A 23,908-nucleotide genomic window follows, 5' to 3' on the forward strand; every position below is an offset into this window, starting at 1 on the left:
AGCAACATTCCTGGCAACTGCACGGAAAATGGAATGGCACAGAAACTGGAGTCTTATGGGCAGTTATCCCACTAGTTGGGGTGGGAAATTAAAGGTTGTGTGTAAGGTGGGCACAGATCTAACAGAACGGGAATTGGGATATGCAGGGGAAGGTGGGTGGGGGAAGACAGACTCCATTTGGACTTGGTGAGTTATAGGTGCAGCACCAACATAATGCGCATGAAAGTCCTGGAATCATTTACCAAGAAGGTCCTGAGCACAGGTGAGTGACATCCCCTTCTTCCCTGTTCCCCAAGGCGCCTAGACTTTGGAGTCGGTCAGTCTTGGGTTCCAGCCTCCCGCTAGGACGCAATTTCTTGACCGCAGGATTCCTGTTGTTCACGGCTAGATCCCAAGCGCCTAGAATAGTTTCCGGCACACAGTAGGCACTCAACAAACATTTGCGGAATGAATCAATGAATGGATGGTCACATTCCATTCCTCGGCTGTAAACACAATGAAATCACCTAGCCGCAAACTTGGCGCACAGTAGGCGCTCATCAAGTTGTATTTTTCCCTTCCCTTGCAGGAGACCGCGGTACCCAGGCGACCGCGAAAGAAGAAAAGGAGTTTCTCTACCGCGCGTGGTCTGCACTTCGCTTCGCCCCCGCAGCCCTCGCTGGGTCGCGGGGAGCACGTGGGCCAGGCAGGCTGGGTGGGAGGGGAGGGGAGGGGAGGGGAGGGGGCGGTGGCTAGCGGCTCGCGCGGAGCCGGTCTCCCGGGCTTACGTAAGGCGCGAGTCCCGCGCGGCCGGCCCGGGCTCCGCGACTGGGCGGGCGGAGACGGCGCCGCCCTGCAGGAACCGGGCTGGAAGCCTCTCGGAGTGCTGCCTCCAGCCAAGGTGTGTGTTTATTTGATTGCTTTTGGTGGCAAGGCGCGGGGCTCGGGCTCGTCGCGCGCCCCACGGCCGGGGAGCGCATCCGCCAACCCCGGGCGGAGGTGGGCCCCTCCGAGCGCGCGCGGGCGGTGGGCAGCGGCGGCAGCTGAGACGCCGGGGGATGTGACAGCCGCCGAGGAGGGGGCGAGACGCCGACCACACGTTTCCCACGTGCGAGGACCCGGCAGGGGCTCAGCCCCTAGGCCGCTCGGTGCGTGGGGCGGCGGGGGCTGGCTTTGAGTCACCCCCTTGTGCCAGCTTCCCCGGCTTGGCGGAGACTGGCTTGGGGATGCCCGGCCGCCCGGCCGCCCGGCCCCCTTCTCGGACGCGGCGTGGGGAGCGAGCTGCAGGAAAGGATGAAAGTGGGACTGGTCGCGCCGACCTCTGACCCCTGGAGGCCGAGTCGGCAGGGCGGGGCACGGCGCGCTCGAGCAGCTCTGCGTGGGGGCGAGGAGGTGGAGGAGGGCGAGGAGGTGGAGGAGGGCGGGGAGGTGTAGCGTGGCGCTCACTCCGCCTGCGACTTGGTCCCGGCGCTGGGCTGAGGGGAGGGGTTGTCTTAAAAAGTCTCTCCTTCCCCCTGTAGGGGCGGTCGGCGAGTCCCAGTGCGAGCTGAGGGTGCCAGAGGTAGGGGGCCGAGAAACAAAGTTCCCGGGGCTCCCTCCGGGGCCGCGGTCGGGGCTGCGCGTTTGGCCGCCCCCCTCCTCGCGAAGGCAATGGCTTCCAAACTCCTGCGCGCGGTCATCCTCGGGCCGCCCGGCTCGGGCAAGGGCACCGTGTGCCAGAGGATCGCCCAGAACTTTGGCCTCCAGCATCTCTCCAGCGGCCACTTCTTGCGGGAGAACATCAAGGCCAACACCGGTGAGGGGCTGCGGGGACGAGGGCTGGGGGCGAGCCGCGTTGGGCTGGGGTGAGGCCCTGGAGGGACTGGGGCTCCCGGATCGCGGCGCCCTTCCCCCGCCCGCGTGTGGTCGTGCAGGCTCGTACGTGCCGGGGCGCATGCAGCTGGCGGCCGCGCGGCTTAACCGCGCCCGGGAGGAGGCCGAGGCTCCAGGGGCGGCCGGTGGGAGGTGCCCGCGGCTCTTGACTCCACGGCTCCTCCTGCCGCGAGGAAAAGCCCGAACCACCCGGGCGAGGGAACGAAAATTAGGCAGGGAAAACCCGGAGCTTCCCTCTCACGCTGCCCTCTTTAAGGCAGAGCCGCCCCCCTACCCCTTAGCCCTGGCCCCCTCCCGCGAGTCCCTAGAGAGCCGCACGCCCCCTCCCGCGGCAGCCCAGAGGCGGAGCGCCGCCCACCTGTGGCAGTCGGGCGGGGCTGCGCGCCGGGGAACCTGTGGCGCCGGCGGGCTAGCAACCTTGCGCCTCTCCAGCCCCTCCACGCAGCCTCGGGGCTCGGGGCAGAGCCCTGGGTGGCTTTGAAAGGCCTGTCTGTTCGCTGTCGCCTTCTAAGGTAAACTCTTCCCAGCAACTCCCCCTCTTCCCGAAGCCGCCGGGCCTGGCCGTCAGGAGACTCGGAGGAGACTCGTTCTGATAAATTACATTTTGAATGCAGCTTTCCTGGAAATGGCTTCTTGAGCTGCCTCCCTTGGCTTGAGATGCCTCCTTTGGCCGGCGTGGTGAACTTGGGGATATAGAACGCCTGATTTCTTAGTCTGACGGTGTTGAGTGCGTCCCTTTCCCCCTCTCCTCCCACTCCACGTTCACACCAGTTCCAAAAGAATTGGCGTTAAAGGGCGAGAGGTAGCGGTTGTGCTGCTGCGAGGCTCTTAACCCTATTGGGATGGAGATACTGGTAATTAGCAACTCCTTTATGAAAAGTTGTTCTTCCCAGCGGGGGTCCTTTACTGTCGCTGCAATTCTCAAGGGTGTCCAGGGTGGTTATTGCCCATCATGGACTAATTATCCGGGGATCTACATTTCAGAAGCACAGAGTGGTTTGAAAAGGAAGGTGGAGGACAGAACCGGAAAACAAAATGAAAGCTTTAAAGCAAGGAATTAAGTATCTGCAGAGTTTTATTCCCGACCTCTTAAGCAGGTTGAAAAAGCGGGCTTTTACAGGAAAACTCTTCCCCCACCCCCATGTCTCAAAAGGAAGAATTATGTGTACCAGATTGCACTTGAGTTTTCTTTTGTGGGTATTGTTACCTCAAGTGCGCCTATTTTGATTTTGATACATTCAAATGCATTTTATTCTTGGAATGCTGCATTTGGAACGCGGTTGAGGGGAGAGCGGCCTGAGAGGGAAGGCTGGCTCTCATCCTGAGGGTTTTGTGTTTAGGTTGGGCTTCTTCATGATAGCATGGAGTCAGTGAAGGAAGACAGCGAGGAGAGATGAGCCCATTCCGTAATTCTCTGCATCTGACTAGGTGACTTGTTTCCTTCTATGAGCCTATTCTATAGTTCTCTGTACCTTACTTGGTGACTTGTTTCCTTCTGGAATGAAGGGCTTCACACTGTCCATCCTGGGACTGGACTCAAAGCGCTTTCCATTTTTAAAGAGTGTGATGGGAAGTGGCTTATTTCTGCACTTTCTTAGGGGCTTTGAAAATTTTCCATTTGCTCTTTTCCCTTGTTCTCTCTCTCTTTCTTTTCAACTTTCCTCTGTTCTAAATTGTAGTTTCCATTCTCTTTCAAATGCCTTCATTTCCTCCCCTGTGTTCGTCCCTGGAGTGAGAAGTGACTATGAAATGTTTAGATTTTCTTTTTTCTGTTGGGAATCAAGCAGTTTTTTGCATGAGCCAATTAAAAAAAAACTTTTATCAAAGAAAGAAAAAAATAAAGGACAGCAATTTGTTTTGAAAGTGGCTTGTTTCTAGTGGACTTTCGGGTTATCGGATTATTTTTCTCTCTCAGAAGGTCTGAGAATCTTATAGGCTTACTGCCTGGTAAATAAAACATTCCATTCCACGGTATTTTTCTGTCTGTTACCTGCTGTTGGCTTTTAGCTAATTTCCTGGTGGGAAGCACAACCACCCTTCTGTATGTACCCTTTATAATGGAAGGTTTGGAGGAGACGATGAAGCACAACAAAAACCCAGGAAATAAAACCGTGTAGGAATTTGAATTGGAAAGTAGCTCCAGCCATCTGCTCCAGCCTGGATTTGGGCACACTCTTGTCTACATGGCTTTCCTCCTCCTGCAGCCTGGTAAAAAGCTGCTCTTTCAGGAAAGGGCCATTCTGATGTCATTGCTTCTTGGAAGTCTTCCCTCACCTCCTCTGGCAGAATTCATCTCTTTCCTCTGCACATTTTTTTTTTTTTTTTTGAGACGAATCTCGTTCTCTCACCCAGGCCGGAGTGCAGTGGCGCTATCTCGGCTCACTGCAACCTCCACCTCCCGGGTTGAAGTGATTCTTTTGCTTCAGCCTCCCAAGTAGCTGGGATTACAGGCGTCTGCCGCCACGCCCAGCTAATTTTTGTATTTTTCGTAGAGATAGGGTTTCACCATCTCTACGAAGGTTTGAGGCTAGGCTGGTCGCGAACTCGGGACCTTAGATGATCCACCCGTCTTGGCCTCCCAAAGTGCTGGGATTACAGATGTGAGCCACCGCACCTGGCCTTCTCTGCACATACCTTATTGATTCTAATGTTGCAGTCACATATCATGCAGTGTAAAAATGCCTGTCTCTCACCCAGTAAGATATCTGCTGAGTGACTCTTGCGTGTCAGTGCTCTAGGTGCTGGGGACAATAGCATTGTTTAAGATAATTTTGTGCCTCTTTTATTTTATTATTATTATTTATAGATATGGGGTTTTGCTTTGGTGCCCTGGCTGGTCTCAAACTCTTGGCTCAGTCTCCCAAAATGTTGGGATTACAGGTATGAGCCACTGCACCTGGCCCATTCTTGGGCCTTTTGTTCTTTCTGTCTCTACCATTGCACACTTCCCACTCTGAAACTTGGAGGACAGGGATCAGGCGAAGTACCTAATGCATAAAAGGAGCTTACCAGGTTTGTGTTAAAGGCCTGGGTCACAAATTCTAGACAGTACATCTTAATCCAGAAGTCAAGCAACCTATAGCATGGAGTCCATTTTGTTTAATTAGCTCTGGTTTATGGTAAAAGTTTGTACTTAATATGGATCTGAGATTAGCTTCATGATAGCTGTCACCCATTGGCCCTTCCTGCACTGCCTAAAGTGGTATAGGCTGAGGCTTATCAGATACCTCTTTTGAAGAGTCACCCCCATATCTTTGGCTCAGATTTTCTTTAGCACACTGCAAGAGTAAATAGAAGGGAAAGTTCTCTTAGATTGTCAGTAGTTGGGTCTTACACTCTGTCATAAGGAATATTAGCTTTTCTCTGTGTATGTGTATGCACATGTATGTATGAGTACACACACACACACGGACTGGCACTTTATGTGAGTCCCATTATAAATTCTGATCAAATTCTGATATTTAATGATAGATTCTTTTATTGGGTCATATCTAAAGGATATGCAAATCTTGTTTTAAAGGTTGGAGAAATAGTGATATTTTTTAAAACCACGTTATACTGGATCTACTATCTCAAGTGCAGGAAAACTGGCACATCTCCGTTTGGAAGCATCTTGGACTTCATTGAGATAAAAGATGTTAAGGAACAAACCTGTTTCTGCGCACGCGCGCGCGCTCTCTTCTCTCTCTCTCTCTCTATATATATATATATTTTTTTTTTGAGACGGAGTCTCGCTCTGTCACCCAGGCTGGAGTGCAGTGGCACAATCTCGGCTCACTGCAACCTCCGCCTCCCAGGTTCAAACAATTCTTCTGCCTCAGCCTCCTGAGTAGCTGGAACTACAGGCACGCACCACCATGCATGGCTATTTTTGTATTTTTAGTGGAGATGGGGTTTCACCATATTGGCCAGGCTGGGCTTGAACTCCTGACCTCGTGATCTGCCTGCGTCAGCCTCCCAAAGTGCTGGGATTACAGGCGTGAGCCACTGCATCCGGCCTCTGCTCTCAGTATTAACTGCAGCTCTTGCTGGAGTTTTGCTGATGGGACTAGCATTTCAAGTTAGTCTATGGGCTGAGAGCCTCTTTTTGAAAAAGATGGCCTAGTTCAGAGGGCCCAGGGTTTTTTTGGTGCTCATTAAGTATAAATGTGTGTCTTATGTAAGAGGGAAAACTTCTGAGAACTGGAAGATAGAAACATTTTATTAGAGAGACTTGAGAGGCAGAGTCTAACAATGTATCTAAAACAGGTTTCTATAGTTATCCTTTTTATAGATCATACAGAGTCTTGGCTTATTACAGGGTTTCTAGAGTATATTCTATTCCATTTCCCCTCATAGCTTGGTGAGACTCAGGAAGTAGCACAGGTCAAGCAAGGATCTGACTGGTTTTGAGACCTCTCCAGTCCAAAAGTCCACTTCATATACACTTATTATTATTGCTTTTTTGGTTTCTTTGTTTGAGGATTTTCACACGTATTTGAAGAACACTATTTGTGACTTGAGTAAGGCATTCTGTGACAGTAAGTCTGCCTTAGCCACATGCACGGTGAATCTTTGCACATCCTTCCAGTGGGATTTTTTTTCTTTTGTTTTGAGGCATAGTTTCACTCTGTGACCTAGGCTAGAGTGCAGTGGCATGAACAGGGCTCACCGCGGCCTTGACTTCCTGGGCTCAAGCGATTGTCTTACCTCAGCCCCTTAAGTAGTTGGGGCTATAGGCATGCGCCACCATGCCCAGATAATTTTGTATTTTTTTTGTAGAGATAGGGTTTCTACTTGTTGCCCAGGCTGGTCTTGAACCCCTTAGTTCAGGCAGTCTGCCCGCCTCGGCCTCCCAAAGTGCTGAGATTCCAGGTTGTGAGCCACCATGCTTGGCCAGGATCATTTGTTAGAAGTAGTTTTCTTCTGATCAAAGTCATGCCTTGTACAAAATTTAGAAAATTGTTTTAAAACGGTAGAAGAAATGGAAGCAGTAAGTAAAAAATTACCCTTAATTCCTTAAGGGTAATTGAAGCTAATAAATTAAAGGCGCCTGTCTTAGGTTGTGTGTTTAGGGAAGGCCTCTCCAGGAGGTGAATGTCCTTATTCATACTATAGAGAATGAGCTTGTGATGATTAGGAACAGAGTGTTTCAGGAAGAAGGAACAGCAAGTGCAAAGACCCTAAGGTGGGAATTAGCATAGCGTGTTTGAGGAACGGAAAGAAGTGGCAGTATGTTTGGAGCGTGGCAGGCAGAAGGGATGTGGAAGTAGGTCAGCTCAGGTCAGAGAGACGAGCAGGTGCCAAATCAGGTAGAGCCTGGAGGATCCTGGTAAATATTGGATTTTATTCCAAGGGCACTGGAAAGACAAGGAAGGGTTTTACATAGGACAATGACGTGAAAAGATTTACTTTCTAAAAGTGGATCTTTTGCCTGCTGTGTGGAGAGGTGAGGAAAAGGGAGACCAGTATGGATGAGGAGAGTGGCCTGTGTTTGGAACTTGTTGGTGGCAAAGGAGGAGAGAAATAAAGGGGTTTGAGATATGTACGAAGGCAGAGCTGACTGGAATAATGAATTGGTTGTGAGAGGTGATGGAGAGAAAGAAGTCTACAGTGAATCCTAGGATTTTGCCCTGAGCGCCTGCCTGGGTGAATGTGCTATAGGGTTGAATGAACTAGAATGTGGCTAACCAATCTTTTTGGAACAGCACATGCGTGGGCTAGCGCCTTCCTTTTACCTCGTTGCACTCCTGAGAGCAAGATGGGTCACCAGCAGCTGTACTGGAGCCACCCCTGAAAATTCAGCCAGGGTTCTCACTCTTGTCACGTCTGTTCAAACCGGCACGGTCTGATCCAGAAATATGGCCTTAATACATGCTGCCAGTGTTTCTGTCAGTATGCGAAGGATATCAGCTTTATTAAGTTGGACTAAATAGTCTTCCTTCGAGGGATTATCCAAGGCATCTACCCAATAAAAAACCATGATAGTTCTTTGTACATCAACATTTAAACAAATAATGCTCTTATAAATGTCATTGTGTACAAATCACTGGACAAATACACTTTCTTTGGGATAGGTTTCTGGGAATAAAACTACTGGCCAAAATAGAACTTAAATCATAGTGATAATTTTTTTTATTTTTTTATTTTTTAAAGATGTAGTCTTGCTCTTGTTGCCCAGGCTGGAGTGCAATGGCGCGATTTTTGGCTCACTACAACCTCTGCCTCTCGGGTTCAAGCAATTCTCCTGACTCAACCTCCCAAATAGCTGGGATTACAGGCGCCCACTACCATGCCTGGCTAATTTTTGTATTTTTAGTAGAGACGGGGTTTCACCATGTTGGCCAGGCTGGTCTCAAACTCCTGACCTAGGTGATCCGCCTGCCTTGGCCTCCCACAGTGCTAGGATTACAGGCTGAGCCACCATACCTGGCTGACATAGGGAGCGTTTTAAACGTAGCTTACAAATGTTCACTCAAGTTCTTGGTAGTTTATAGGTGCTACTTTATTTGTGTACTTTTTGGCTTAGTAAGTGTTTCAGTTAGGCCAGGAGTTCGAGACCAGCCTGGCCAACATGGCGAAACTCTGTCTCTACTAAAATACAAAAATTAGCTGGGCTTGGTGGCGCGCGCCTATAGTCCCAGCTACTTGGAAGGCTGAGGCAGGAGAATCGCTTGTATCAAGGAGGCAGAGGTTGCAGTGAGCTGAGATTGCACCACTGTACTCCAGCCTAGGCAGCAGAGCAAGCTCTGTCTCAAAAAGTAGATAAAAAAATAAAATGAAAAATATTTTATGTAGGTATAGGTATACTTCATACATATATAAACTGATTTTCTGATTATAGAAATAGTATGTATAAGTTAGCAAAAGTTTAGAAAGATGAAAACAATCACTTGTAATTTACCAACTGGAAGGAAAAGTTATTGCTAATACTTTTTTTTTTTTTTTTTTAGATGGAGTTTCGCTCTGTTGCCCAGGCTAGAGTACAGTGGCACGATCTTGGCTCTTGGCTCAGTGCAACCTCCACCTCCCGGGTTCAAGTGATTCTCTTGCCTCAGCCTCCCAAGTAGCTGGGATTACGGGCACATGCCACCACGCCTGGCTTAATTTTTTGTATTTTTAGTAGAGACAGAGTTTCACCATATTGGCCAGGCTGGTCTCGAACTCCTGACCTCAAGTCATCTGCCCACCTCGGCTTCCCAAAGTGCTGGCATTACAGGCGGTTGAGCCACCATCCATGGTGCTAATACTTTTATATACAGTATATCCTTCTAGACTTTTTCAGGAATACACACATACACATATATTTTGAGTTACATTATTATTGCATTGTATTATAGTATTACTGTTTTGAAAATTGCTTGCTTTAACAATGTATCATCTAATATTTTCCAATTCTGTTAAATACTGTTTTTTAATGTGAGTTAGATACTTATGTACAATTCCAATATTCATATATAATTTGTTATTCCATTTTTAATTTTGAAAATGTAATACAGATACATGCAGATGGTAAAATTTTCAAATAGTATGCTAGGAATAGAATGGAAAGTTTCACACCCGTCCCTGACTCTTGGTTCCCCAGTTTCTCTCCACAGGGGGATCTGCTTTTAACTTTTTTTGGATGTTTATCCAAAGATTTTGTTATATATCTATAGCATTTATGTGTCATATCTATAGCATATTATAGTAGTGCCTCTTTTTTTTTTAATGTACACATTCATTCTTTCTATTACACTTAAGATTAGATATTGGTTTCCATCAGCATGTATCAGTTTATTCTTTTAAAAAGATATCTGCATTCTCTTTTATTGTACAGATATATCATAGTTTGAAATCACACATTTAAATATTGAGAACCAAAGAAGCTTTGTTTATGTGGGTTATACATATAGATGTTAAATGTATTTGAAATTAAAATTGAGAAAATTTGCTGGCTGTGGGGGCTCATGCCTGTAATCCCAGCACTTTGGGAGGCTGAGGCGGGTGGATCACGAAGTCAGGAGTTTGAGACCAGCCTGACCAACATGGTGAAACCCCGTCTCTACTAAAAAGACAAAAATTAGCCGGGTGTGGTGGCACGCACCTGTAATCTCAGCTGCTCTGGAGGCTGAGGAGGGAGAATTACCTGAACCCAAGAGGCAGAGGTTGCAGTGAGTCAAGATAGCACCACTGCATTCCAGCCTGGACCACAGGGCGAGACTGTGTCTCCAAAAAAAAAAAAAAAAGAAAATTGAAAAAATTTAAAAATATTAATTCATCAAAAACAATAATAAATCCACTGTATGTTAACAGATTTCTGTGAAAATTAACTATTTTCCAAAATGAAATCTAATGAGAAAAGTGCTGTTGTTTTTGCACATTTGCAATTTTTTTTTTTTTTTTTTTGAGATGGAGTCTCGCTCTGTCGCCCAGGCTGGAGTGCAGTGGCCAGATCTCAGCTCACTGCAAGCTCTGCCTCCTGGGTTTACGCCATTCTCCTGCCTCAGCCTCCTGAGTAGCTGGAACTACAGGCACCCGCCACCTCGCCCGGACGTGGTTTCACTGTGTTAGCCAGGATGGTCTCGATCTCCTGACCTTGTGATCCACCCGTCTCTGCCTCCCAAAGTGCTGGGATTACAGGCTTGAGCCACCGCGCCTGGCCTACATTTGCAAATCTTTCTGGCCTAATAGAATAAAACTTTATTCTCATATCTAGTTCTTCATTCGGTCTTTGGTGCTATGCTGTTTTGGTTAAAGTATTTGAAGAATATCCGGTTTTATACACATGTAGTTAAAGGGGAACTCATGGACCCCTGAAAAGGTCTCATGGACTCACAGGAGTCCTGGAACCACAATTTCATCAGTCCGCTGTTGACTGGAATTTAGGTTATTTATAGTCATTCGATATACAGAGTGTGCTGCACTGAATGTCCTGGTAAATGTGTCTTTCAACAAATGTTTGAGTGCCAGGCAATCTTGGCTTGTGGGATGCAAAGAGGTGAAACAAGGTCTGTTCCCTGAAGGAGCTGCTGTTTTTTGGTGGAGACAGGCAGTCAGACAGGCAGGCAAACAAGAAGAAAATAACCCAGTAGGGCCGGGTGTGGTGGTTCATGTCGGTAATCCCAGCGCTTTGGGAGGCTGAGGTTGCAGGATTACTAAAGACCAAGCAAGTGTCCAAGACCAGCTTGGATAACATAGCGAGACCTCATCTTTACTAAAAAATAGTGTAAGAAAATTAGCTGGGTGTGGTTGTGCGCATCCGTAGTCTCAGCTACTCAGGACTTTGTTGAGGCAGGAGGATCACTTGAGCCCAAGAGGCTGAGGTTGAAGTGATCTGTGATCATGCCACTGCACTCCAGCCTGTGCAACAGAGCAAGACCCTGTCTCGGAGAAAAAAAAAATTAATTGAGGCTGCAAGATGTGCATGCTTACAGAAGAGGCAGCTAACCCAGCATTTAGGAGGAGATGAGATTTGGGAAGGCTTTTTAGGGGAGGCGATTCCCGAGTTGAGTTTTGACAAATGAGTACAGCTACAAAAAGATGGCGTGGTCATTGTCATAGCGTACCTGAAACTCCTCTTCTGGAGGAGTTTATGGTCCACAAGAGGTCCTTGCTTTTATGGCTTGGCCTTACTTTTTCTATTATCATGTTAGTCCGCATCCATCTCTAATGATGTTGTCAAAGGGAAGGGTTATCATGCCTGCCCCATATCACCTTTCCAGCCCTCATTACTTGTGTTTGCCTTTAAGATATACATAAACATAGTGGCATTATAGTATATGTATTTAAATTTCGGCTTTTAACTTCTGGAACTGAAGGATGGCAAACAATCCTGAAACTAGTAAATTGAGCTTCAAACTGTTAACTGTAAATTCACCCATTCTGAAGGGCATGTTGAATTACCTGTTCCCTTCAAAATCTACCAAGTAAATTGTTAAATCGTATTAGATTATGCTAGTTGGCTGTTTAACAATCTGTATTGGTACATATTGTGAGGTTTAAGGACTTGGAAATTTTGTAAATTTTTTGGATGATGTACTTTCACAATGGACAATGGATCAGACATCTCAACCGTGTATTTTTCTTTAGCAAACTAGATTTTTTCTTTTTTGTTTGAGACGGAGCCTCACTCTGTTGCCCAGGCTGAAGTACAGTGGTGTGATCTTGGCTTACTGCAATCTCCGCCTCTTGGGTTCAAGTGGTTATTGTGCCTCAGCCTTCTGAGTAGTTGGGATTACAGGGTCCTGCCACCATGACCTGCTAAGTTTTTTTTTTTTTTTTTTTTGCATTTTTAGTAGAGACGGGATTTCACCATGTTCGCCAGGCTGGTCTTGAACTCCTGACCTCAGGTGATCTGCCTGCCTCGGCCTCCCAAAGTGCTGGGATTACAGGTGTGAGCCACCGTACCCGGCCCAAACCAATTTTTTTTCAAAAAGCATGAGTAGATAATAGAGGCTTTTGGATTACTCTGTGTATTTTACTCCCTCCATTTGATGTTTTAAGCTCTCAGGTTGACCTTTGAGACATAGTACAAAAGGTCTTGTTTGTACAGCTTCATGTAGTTGAATTTAAATGGTTGATGTTATATTTTAACAGTCTCTAAGTTCTGAGAGTTTTTGTACTAGTTAAACAACAGATCCAGCAGCAAGCATCCCTTACTTAGCCAGACGGATAATACTGAAATAATGCAGAGTCATTCTTGTTTATCATCTAGCTTCCAAGAAGCTAGAAATCAACTATTTTCTGATCTTTAGCACCTTTTGTCTGGGCAGCAGTAACCTGTGACCCTGACATTTTATAATTCTTGTGACTTGGTCATAACCAACATTTGCAGTGGGCGAAGCAACTGCCAGGCCCTGGACTGACTAATGAATACATATTATCTCTAATTCCCACACAGTTCTCCAGAGCAGTTGTTGTTATATCATTTGCTTTACAAATAAGTAAATGGCCTCAGAAAGGTTGAGTAACTAACTTGGTCAGGTGCAGTGGCTCATGCCTGTAATCCCAGCACTTTGGGAGGCCGAGGCGGATGGATCACTTGAGCCCAGGAGTTCGAGACCAGCCTGGGCAACACGGCAAAAGCCTGTCTCTACAAAAAATAACCAGAGTTAGCCAGTGTGTGTGGTGGCGCATGCCTGTAGTCCCACCTACTTGGGAGACTGAGGTGGGAGGATTGCCTGAGCCCAGAAGGCTACAGTGAGTCTATAGTGAGGCTACAGTGAACTGTGTTTGAGCCACTGCACCCAGTCTGGGCAACGGAGCGAAACCCTGTCTCAAAAAGAAAAAAAAAGTTGACCGAGCGTGGTGGCTCACTCCTGTAATCCCAGCACTTTGGGAGGCCGAGACGGGCGGATCACGAGGTCAGGAATTTGAGACCAGCCTAGCCAATAGAGTGAAACCCCATCTCTACTAAAAATACAAAAATTAGCTGGGCATGGTGGTGTGCACCTGTAGTCCCAGCTACTCGAGAGGCTGAGGCACAAGAATCGCTTGAACCCAGGAGGCGGAGGTTGCAGTGAGCCAAGATCATGCCATTGCACTCCAGCCTGGGCAACAGAGCGAGACTGTCTCAAAAAAAAAAAAAAAGAGTTGAGTGACTTACCCTAAGTCAAACAGCTTTCCACACACAAACCTCCAGAGAAGTTGTTGTATCATTTACTTACAAACAGGTATGTGGCTCAGAAAGGTTGAGTAACTTGTCCTAGGTCGAACAGCTAGTTAAAGAGAAACTAGCATTCAAACCTGGGATTAAACTTCCATAGTTAGGATTAAACTTCTTCCCATTATGTTGTGCTGACATCTGAGTACTCTAGAAACTAGTGAAATACTTGTCTTATAAATACCATGTAGACACAGTATGTCTTCATCTGTTTGTGCGGCTATAACAAAATACCTGAGATCGAGTAATTTATAAACAACAGAAATGTATTTCTCACAGTTCTGGAGGCTGGGATTTCCAAGATGAAGGTGCTGGCAGGCTTGGTGTCTAGTAAGGCCTGTTGACTGCTTCCGAGGTTGCACCTTGAACTTTGTATTCTCACATGGCAGAAAGGATGGAAGGGGAAAAGGGCCAAAGGCCACATTAAGCTTCTTTGATTTTATTTTTAATTTTTCTAATTTTTAAAATTTTCAACTAGAGACAGGTTCTCACTTTGTTGGCCAGGCTGCTTTTGAGCTCCTATACTCAAGCAGTTCTCCTGCCTCAGACTCCCAAGGTGATGAAGCCTCTTTATAAGACACAAGGCTTAATTTATTGTTTTTGTGTGGTTTTTTTTGGAGATGAGGTCTTGCTCTGTTGCCCAGGCTAGAGTGGAGTGGTGCAATATTGGCTCACTGCAGCCTGAAACTCCTGGGCTCAAGCAGTACTCTTGTCTTAGCCTCCAGAGTTGCAGGGACTACAGGCGCGTGCCACCATACCTGGCTAATTTTTAAATTTTTGGTAAAGATGAGATCTCCCTTTATTGCCCAGGCTGGTCTTGAATTTCTGGCCTCAAGTGATCTGCCTGCACCAGCTTCTCAGAATGCTGGACTCACAGGCGTGAGCCACTACACTACAGGGGAGGAGCCCTCATGACCACTTAAAGGCCTCACCTCTTAATACTATCACATTGGTTATTAAGTTTTAGCATGTGAATCTGGGGGGCACGTTCAGACCATAACACCATGGATAGCAGGGAACAAGTATGCCGAGGCTTAGAAGGCCCTTTAAGGGTAGGGTAGAAGGATGTACTTTTTGTTATTGTTGTTCTGTCCCTAAAACATTTAAAAAAAAAAACCTGAAAAAGGAAGCACTGACTTCCTGCCATAATAAAAAGGACCAAAGGAGGTCAAAAATAGAAGCCATTTGTGTTGTGAGGAGGTAGAAATTGCTTTTCATCATAATGGTAAGAGTTCAGGAATAATGCCTGAACTTGGTGTTATTTTATTATTCATTTGTCCCATTTGTCACATGTCCCAGCGTTAGGTATGGGGAGGCTGGCAAAAAAGTAGAACTTGTTCTCTGTCCTTGAGGTACTGACAGTGTAGGGTTTGAGCTCTAAGTTCTAAATTATGTTCCCAGAAGGCATGGCGGTGCGCGCGCATGCATGCAGGTACAGCATGGGCGTCATAGACAAGGCAGCAAGGAGTGCTTTGTTCACATGTACCTTTTGCCTGTAATGCCTTTCACACTTCTTTAATCTCTCCTCTCATTGCTTCCATGAAGCCTTTCCACACCTGTTGTAGCTACAGGTCATTTTCTTCTCTAAAATTCTTATACCCAGTGGTACCTTTAATTTGTTATTCATTATCTTTTGTAAGATGTTCTATTTCATAATTTCAGTTATTGTCTGTTGCCATTTGAATAGAAAATTTTTTTCATGATGGTTCAGTTCAACTAATGTTTTAATAGGCCGTAATGAGAGGAGAGGAGACAGAAAAAATAAGACACCTCATATACCTTATGTCTTGTACCTGATATCTTCTGGAAGTACGCTAAAGAAAATAAGATAAAGAAAATAAAGAAAATAAAGGGTGGGAAGACTACTTGTGATTGTGAAGTTAGAGGCCTCTTTGAGGAGGTAGTATTTAAGCTGAGCTCTGAATAAGGGTAGGAGTCAGGCATGTGAAGATTTGGTAGCAGGTGGGGCACAGTGGTTCACGCCTCTCACTTTGAGAGGCTGAGGCAGAAGGATCGCTTGGGGCTAGGAGTTTGAGACCAGCCTGGGTAACAGTGAGACCCCATCTCTATGGAAAATAAAAATAAAGTTAGCTGGACGTGGTGGTGCAGGCCTGTAGTCCCAGCTACTGGGAGGCTGAGGTGGATCACTTGTGCCCAGAAGGTGGAGGCTGCAGTGAGCTATGGTCACACCACCGCACTCTAGCCTGGGCGATAGAGTGAGAACTGTCTTAAAAAGATTTGAGGCGGCGGAAACAGTATGTGGAAAGAGCCTAATATAGGAGTGAACTCAGTAAGTGGAGAGGAGCAGGGAGGAGGCTGGTGTCTCGAGCATTTTAAGTGGGGAGGAGATGGTAGAAGTGGAGACTGTATGTAGGGCCTTGAGGCATGGCCAGGAGTTTGGGCTTCATTGTAACTGGGTGAGAATCCATGGAAGGTTTTTAGGTTGTTACTTTTATTTATTTTTTATATGTAACAGCTATACTGAATGTAACATTTGCATACAGTAAAATTTATTCTTTAAAAGTGTACAAATCAGGGCCGGGTGTGGTGGCTCATTCCTATAATCCCAGCACTTTGGGAGGCTGAGGTGGGCGGATCATGAGATCAGGAGATTGAGACCATCCTGGCCAACATGGTGAAACCCTGACTCTACTAAAAAAATAAAAAAGTGTACAAATCAGAGGTTTTTCTGTATTTTACAGAGTTGTAAAACCATCACCACTATCTAATTTCGTTAACATTTTTATTTCCCCAGAAAGAAACTGTATACCCATTAGCAGTCACTCCCCATTTCCCTCTTGCCCCAGCCCCAGGCAATTACTACTCTAGTTCTGTTTGTTTGTATGGATTTGCCTATTCTGGATAGTTGTATGTTAATATGTGTGACTTTTTGTGTCTGGCTGCTTAGCATGTTTTCAAGGTGTATCTATATTGTAGTATGTATCAGTACTTTATTCACTTTTATTGTCAAATAATTTATTGAATGGGTATACCACATTTTGTTTATCCATTCATTCGTTAATGGACACTTGGGTTGTTTCCTGCTATGGGACGTTTGTATGTAAGTTTTTGTGTGGATGTAAATGTTCATTTCTCTTGGGTATATACCTAAGAATAGAATACAGGTTCATCTGGTAACTCTATGTTTAATAGTTTGTGGAAGTGCCAAACTTATCCAAAGCAGCTGCATCATTTTACCTTCTCACCAGCAATGAATGAAGGTTCCAGTTTCTTCTCATCATTGTCAACTTTTACCTTCTGATAAAACAAAAACTTCAGCCAAGTTTAATTGAGCAATGAATGAGTCACGAATCGGGCAGCCCTCAGAATCACAGCAGATTCATAGAGACTCCAGCACAGCCACATGGTGGAAGAAGATTTACAGACAAGAAAAGAGAAATGACTACAGAAATCGGAAGTGAGATACAGAATGGCTGGATTGGTTACAGCTCGGTGTTTGCCTTATTTGAACACAGTTAGAACACTCAGCAGTGTATGAGTGGTTGGAGTATGGTCACTGGGATTGGCCAAGACTCAGCTATTGTTACAGGCGCATACTCCTAAATTAGGTTTTTAGTCTTATCTACCTAAGCCATGTTGCAGTTTGTCCGCAAGTGTAACCTCCCAATGGGCTCACCTTGCCTGCTGCCTAGACAGAGCTGATTTATCAAGACAGGAATTGCAGTGGAGAAAGAGTAATTCACGCAGACCTGGCTGTATGGGAGACTGGAGTTTTATTATTACTCAAATCAGTCTCCCTGAGCATTCAAGGATCAGAGTTTTTAAAGATAATTTGGTGAGTGGGGCTTGGGAAGTGGGAAGTGCTGATTAGTCAGTTGGAGATGGAATCATAGGGGGTCGAAGTGAGGTTTTCTTGCTGTCTTCTGTTCCTGGGTGGGATGGCAGAATTTGTTGAGCCAGATTATGGGTCTGGGTGGTGTCAGCTGATCCACTGAGTACAGGATCTCCAAAATATCTCAAGAACTGATCTTAGATTTTACAGAATGATGTTATCCCCAGGAGCAATTTGGGGAGGTTTGGACTTTTGGAGCCAGAGGCTGCATGACCCCTAAACTGTAATTTCTAATCTTGTAGCTAATTTGTTAGTCTTGCAAAGGCAGGCTGGTCCCCAGGCAAGAAGGGGGTCTTTTCGGGAAAGGGCTGTTATCAATTTTGTTTCAGAGTCAAACCCATGTACTGAATTCCTTCCCAAAGTTAGTTTGGCCTACACCCAGGAATGAACAAGGGCAGCTTAAAGGTTAGAAGCAAGATGGAGTCGGTGAGGTCTGATTTCTTTCCCTGTCATAATTTCCTCAGTTATAATTTTGCAAAGGCGGTTTCACAAGGACTCAAATACAGAAGTATGGAGTCCTTCTCAGATCATATTTTGTTTGCTTTAACCACCCCTCACTCCCTCCCTCCCTTTCTCTCTGTTTCGATTTTAACTACCCTGTTGAGTGTAAAGTGGTATTTCATTGTGGCTTTGATTTGTATTTCTCTGAGGACTAACAATGCTGAACTTCTTTTCATATGCTTACTGACCATTTGCATATCTTCTTTGGAGAAGTTCCATTCAAATCCTTTGCCCATTTTAATTGGCTCATTTGTCTCTTTATTGAATTCTTTATATATTCTGGATACAAGTCACTTATCAGATATATGATTTACAAATATTTTCTCTTATCCTGTTTCACTTTCTTGATGGCTCCCTTCAAAGCACAAGTTTTTGATTTTGATGAAGTCCAGTTGATCTGTTTTTTCTTTTGTTGCTTATGCTTTTGGTGTCATAGCTAAGACACTATTGCCTAATCCACAGTGTAGCCATTGTTTTTAAACATGGGACTGACATCTGACTCACATTTTGAATAGATCACTCAGGCTATTTGGAAACTGGGGTTGAAAGTTCTACTGTGAAACTTGGGAGAACAGTTAAGAGGCTGTCAGTATTGGCAGACAAATGGGTAGACTTTAAACTTATTAAGCACTTGTAAAATCATTCTATTCCAAAAGCATTTTGTTAATCAGAGTAAGAAATGGTCTCTGCCTTCAACAATTTGCAAGATAAAAATACACCTAATTAATTATTTTATAAAGCAAATTATATTGAGTGCTATAAAAATAGGAATGAAAACACTTTTTTAAGAACAGTAGAGGGAAGAGTTACTTGTATGAACTTTTATTAAGTTCATTTAAAAAACCTCTGGTGTCTAATATACAGTGCTTAATAGTTGTTTGTTACACCTCTGGACAGAAGAATTAGAGGGCTTTGGGAAAGATGGCGTTAGAACTGAGCCTTGAAGGATGGGCCAGGTAGTAGTAGGTGGAAACATGTGAAAGCAGGGTATTTTTGATGTAGGGATCATGTCTGTGAGTAGACAATTAAAATTAAGGCAACTTTGTGAGGTGAGATGACACACACCACACCTGTAGTCCCAGCTACGTGGGAGGCTGAGGCAGCAGGATCACTTGGGCTCAGGAGTTCAAGGCTGTAGTGCATGATGATCCTGCCTGTGAATAGCCACTGCATTCCAGTCTAGGCAACACAGGGCGATCCCATGTCTGGGGGAAAAAATAAAGGAACCTTCACTGAAACCTAGAGTTGGAGGAATTATAGACAAGAAGCTGGAAATGCCCCTTGGGGCTTACATGTAATTCCAGATTGAGTTCACAGTAGCTCGTGGGTGATGAATGCCTTCCTCAAACTCCTTTTGGTGGCTGTTTTTTGTAGCAGAGTGTGAAGTGGATTGTAGTGGGGGGAAACTGAAGCACAGCTAAGATGGTGCCACAACAGTTTAGATGGGGTCTAGGGTAACAGTAATGGATAAAAGGGGATGTGAGAGGAGTGGGGGTAGTGATGGCAGTGTCTGATAGGACTGTAGGAGAATGGTGGGTGGGGCAGAGCCAAGTGCTGCCTTTTGAAGGGGTGAACTTGAATGACTGTGCTGGGAAAGTGGTCCAGGCAGTCCAGGCGTGAAGAGGATAATGAGCTTAACATACCTGTGAGAAGTTTCAGGTGGAGGTATCTGGTGGCCTTTGGCACAGCAAATGGTGGGCACAGGGAGTTAGCTATATGCTGTAGAGAAAATATAGGTGGACTTTAGAGGCAGGCATAACTCTGGCTCTACCGTTTCCTAGGGGGAAGTTAATTAAACTTGATTCCTGAGGGTCAGATGGGGTCGTCTGTGTGAAATGCCTGGCAAGTAGGGGACTTTTCTCTATTGTTTGTTCCCTTCTTTTCTGGAGTCCTAATGCTTTGATTTCATTTATAATCTTCCTTAGTGAATGTGGAGCTTTGAATGGAAGCACTAGCACAATCCAGTGGGATTTAAGCTGTGTGTGCGTGTGTGTGTGTGCGCGTGCGCGTGTGTGTGTGTACCACCCAGCAGAGGCTACACTTGCTCACTGTTTATAAACCCCCTATTAGTTGTGCTGTCCTTCTGTTTTCCCTTGTACTTCTCTTGTGTTCAGTCTTGTCCAAACAAAAATATTTGCATTAAAGTTATGTGTCTTCCTCTTTTGGAAGACTCCTTGAATCCATAATTGCTTTTTAAAATTTTTTTGAAACAGTCTTGCTTTATCTCCCAGGCTGAAGGAATACAGTGGTGTGATCAAGGCTCACTGCAGCTTCAACCTCCCAGACTCCAGCAATCCTCCCACCTCAGCCTCCCGTGTAGCCGAAACTATAGGTGCTCAACACTACACCACCAATTTTAAAGTTCTTTTGAAGACGGGGTCTCACTATGTTGCCCAAGCTGGTCTTGAACTCCTGGACTCAAGCAGTTCTCCTACCTTGGCCTCTCACAGTGTTGGGATTACAGGTGTGAGCCACTGGGGCTGGCCATACTTGCTTTTTACAAATTGTGTCATCTTGGCCAGTGTGGTGGCTGGCTCCTGTAATCCTAGCACTTTGGGAGGCCCAGGTGGGCGGATCACTTGAGGTCAGGAGCTCGAGACCAACCTGGCCAACATGGCGAAACCCTGTCTCTACTAAAAATACAAAAATTAGGTGTGGTGGCTTGCGCCTTTAGTCTCAGCTACTCAGGGGGCTGAGGCAGGAAAATCACTTGAACCTGAAACCCAAGTTGTAGGGAGCCAAGATCAGACCACTGCACTCCAGCCTGGGTGACAGAGCAAGACTCTGTCTCAAAAAACAAAAACAGAAACAAATTATGTCATCGTTAAGAGGGGCAGTTTTCTAAGTTTTCCTGTTGCTCTAATCGGATGGATTTTTTTTCAGGGCCTTTTAATGTGCTGGGCTGCTGATATATCTGATTCAACTCCTGGTCTGCCTGGTCTGCTTTGTTTTTTGAACTCAGCTGCTTCTGTTTTTTTTCTTCTGCATGACTGTGGTAGAACAGCCAATGTAGTTTACAAGAGAGCTATAAAATATTGATTGCATGTATGAGTACAGTTTCCCAGTTTTCTTAAATGGTAACTATAAATACTGTCTCAGGATATAATTTAGTTTTTCCAAAAGGGAAATAGTTTTTTTTGTTTGTTTGTTTTACTTGTGTTACTTCAGTGGCTTAGTTTAGAAAACAAAATCAAGGATCTAGCTTGGAGCACGAAAAAAATGCAAGATCTCCTTTCCGTGGAGCTCAGAGTTCTGTTTTGGTTTTCTAGGGTTCTTAGAGACTAAACACTATGCATAACAATGAATGTGTTAATTTTAATGATTTGTTCCATTTCTTAATGTCTTAGAATTGGAAGAGATTTTAAGTCATTCTGTCCAAGTGGCCATTCTGTGCTGGATCCCTTCTATAGCAGCTGACAGCTAACTCGCCTTCTCTGGAAACAGGCTCTTTCATTGCTGGACAGGTCTAATTGTTGGAAGATTTTTTTCCCCTTATACTGAGATGAAAGCCAGCTCCTTGAAACTGTCATCCATAAACTGTCATCCATTTGTCCAACTTCAGTCTTTTGTTGTCACATAAATTAAATCCACTAGCTCTTCAGATAATTGAAAATAGTTGCTAGGCAGCACTTCTCTGACTTAAGTTGTCTTTTTTTCCACCAAGGAAAATGGCCCCAGTTCTCTCTACCATTCTTCCCATATCATTTCTAATTCTTTTTCAGCCTTTCACCATGACCCTTTTAAACTGCAGTGGCCACCACTAACAACTGGTTAAGTGTGGTAGAACCACTGTAGTAGCTTTAGCAGGTTACTCTGCATTTTTTTTTTTTTTTTTTTTTTGAGACAGAGTTTTACTCTTGTTGCCCAGGCTGGAGTGCAATGGTGTGATCTCAGCTTACTGCAGCCTCCGCCTCCCAGGTTCAAGCTATTCTCCTGCCTCAGCCTCCCAAGTAGCTGGGCTTGCAAGCATGTGCCACCATGCCCAGCTAGTTTTGTGTTTTTAGTAGAGATGAGGTTTTACCATGTTGATCAATCTGGTCTTGAACTCCTGACTTCAGGTGATTCACCCGCCTCCCAGAGTGCTGGGATTACAGGTGTGAGTCACTATGCCTGGCCCTGCATATTCTTTTTGTTTGTTTTTGTAAAGATGAGGGTCTCTGTTGTGTTATCTAGGTGGGTCTTGAACTCCTGGCCTCAGGTGATCCCTCCCCCTTAGGCTCCCAAAGTGCTGAGATTATAGGTACCAGCCACCATACTCACCACACCCAGCCACCACACCCAGCCTGCTCTCCATATTCTATTCTCTTTCTAAATAAACACATTATTTGGAAAGTACTTCTGAACATTGTCCTGCAGGCCACACTCTAGCTCAGTTAGTCTCAAAAGCCTACCTGCCATATTTGAGGGTGCATACCAGGGCTGTCTCAGAACCTACCAGCTACTCCAGGACTCAGATCTGTAGTTCTGTCCCTTTGAGTCTGGCCAGAGATTTTCTCCCTTGGCTTATGCTGAAGAATAAGATGGCTATCTAAAATCAATGGCAGGACAAAAATGCTGGGAGCATGGTGAAACTAACACTTAGCTTAGGCCAGGTATAGTGGCCCACGGCTGTAATCCCAGCTCTTTGGCAGGCTGAGGTGGGAGGACCACTTGAGGCCAGGACTTCTGAGACCAGCCTGGGCAATGTAGCAAGACCCTGTGTCTACAAAAATAAAAACAGCCGGCTGTGGTGGTGTACCCCTGCAGTCCCAGCTACTAGGGTGGATGAGATGGGAGGATTGCCTGAACCCAGGAGTTCAAGGATACAGTGAGCTATGATTACGCCACTGTACCCCAGCCTGGTTGGCAGAGTGAGACCCTGTCTCAAAAAAAAAAAAAAGAAAAAAACTTAGCCTAAATATTGCAAGATATTGTTCAGCAGTGAGCAACTCATGACTGAATTTCCCCAAATTATCTTTAATTATAGTTAATTTGGATTGTTTCCATATATCTGGATTTTCTAAAATCCAGAACTGTATTGATTTATACCAAATGACGTGGTGATGCAAAGCTCAGAGAGGTAGTGTGGTTGTGTTTAAGAGTGTAGGCTCTGGATTTAGATCCTGATTTGACCACCTAGCTCTGTGACCTTCGGCACAGTAGTCGGTGTTTTGGGTTTACTCATGTGTAAATGAGAGTAATGGTGGAGCTAGCGCACAGGGTTTTCTAGTATTACGCAGATTCATGCATACTGACGGCCTGGGCAGGGCAAGGGGAGTGAAGCTGAGGCACTCTCCTCCAGTGAAGAGTTTAAGGGGGCACCAAAAACACTCAGCAATCAAGATAAATAATAGTTTAATGTGATAAAATGAACAACATACCAAAATTTCAAATAAATTCCAGATCTGGCCTGGTCAGGATGAGGGTGAAGTAAGACTGTCAGACATATGTAGGGTCGGATCCTATTTGCATTTAAACTTTCCGTAGTTTTTTTAATCATGGATTTTTTGGGCGTGTTTAAAAGTATTACATTAAAGTATTATTTTTTCTTGGTAATTGGTTGGCCGGTTTTGTGTGTGCGTGCGGCCCCTCTTCAATTCTTTGCTCACAGTCCCTCACTCCCTCACCCTAGGGTGGTGTGAGGCCAGTGTATTGGTATTTGTTGTTAGTAGTGATTACCCTAGGGTTAGTTTTGTAGAGGACATGAATTTTAGTGCCTCATGGAAAGTCCTGCCATCCCCCCGCCCCCCAGCCCCAGGACATTTTCTGTTAGGTTGTCTCAGAGTCCCAATCCAAATCTCATAATTAAGATCAGTTTTAAGGTATTACAGGATGTCATTCTTTCTTGTCTTCTGTTAAATGGTGCTTTGAATGTCATGTTTCAAACACTGCTGGAGCTCAGATCCCAGAAAATGAAAAATAGGTGCACTTAGCTTATGCGTAGAGGAGCCTAGCCAAACCAAACAGCACGTTTGAAACATTGCTTTTCCTTTATGGCTGAGATTGTGAAAGACAGCCACAGATGGTGGCTGAGCTCTAGCTGGAACTGCTGTTAGTTGGCGCGAGATGTTCTAAGTGACAGGAGCCAGGAACTCACTGTG

General features: G+C 45.3%; 1 protein-coding gene and 1 pseudogene across 3 annotated transcripts in view; both read left to right on the forward strand.

Moving 5' to 3' along the window:
- Positions 1-769: 769 nt before the first annotated feature.
- AK4 (adenylate kinase 4) overlaps positions 770-23,908 on the forward strand; it is an 81,820-nt gene continuing 58,681 nt past the window's right edge. Inside the window, exons 1-2 of one of the 3 annotated variants that reach the window (XM_003892004.4) lie at positions 770-880; positions 1,500-1,774. In XM_003892004.4, the coding sequence (XP_003892053.1) occupies positions 1,630-1,774 (145 nt within the window). In that variant the 5' untranslated portion in view covers positions 770-880; positions 1,500-1,629. Of the gene's footprint in view, positions 881-1,499; positions 1,775-1,901; positions 2,364-23,908 lie in introns of those variants that run through there. The other 2 variants (XM_021942519.2, XM_021942513.2) reach the window with 2 other exon arrangements.
- On the forward strand, positions 5,775-8,026 carry LOC108587312 (annotated as a pseudogene).

The sequence above is a fragment of the Papio anubis genome, chromosome 1 (genome assembly GCF_008728515.1).
Source record: "Papio anubis isolate 15944 chromosome 1, Panubis1.0, whole genome shotgun sequence".
Classification (NCBI taxonomy): Eukaryota; Metazoa; Chordata; class Mammalia; order Primates; family Cercopithecidae; genus Papio; species Papio anubis.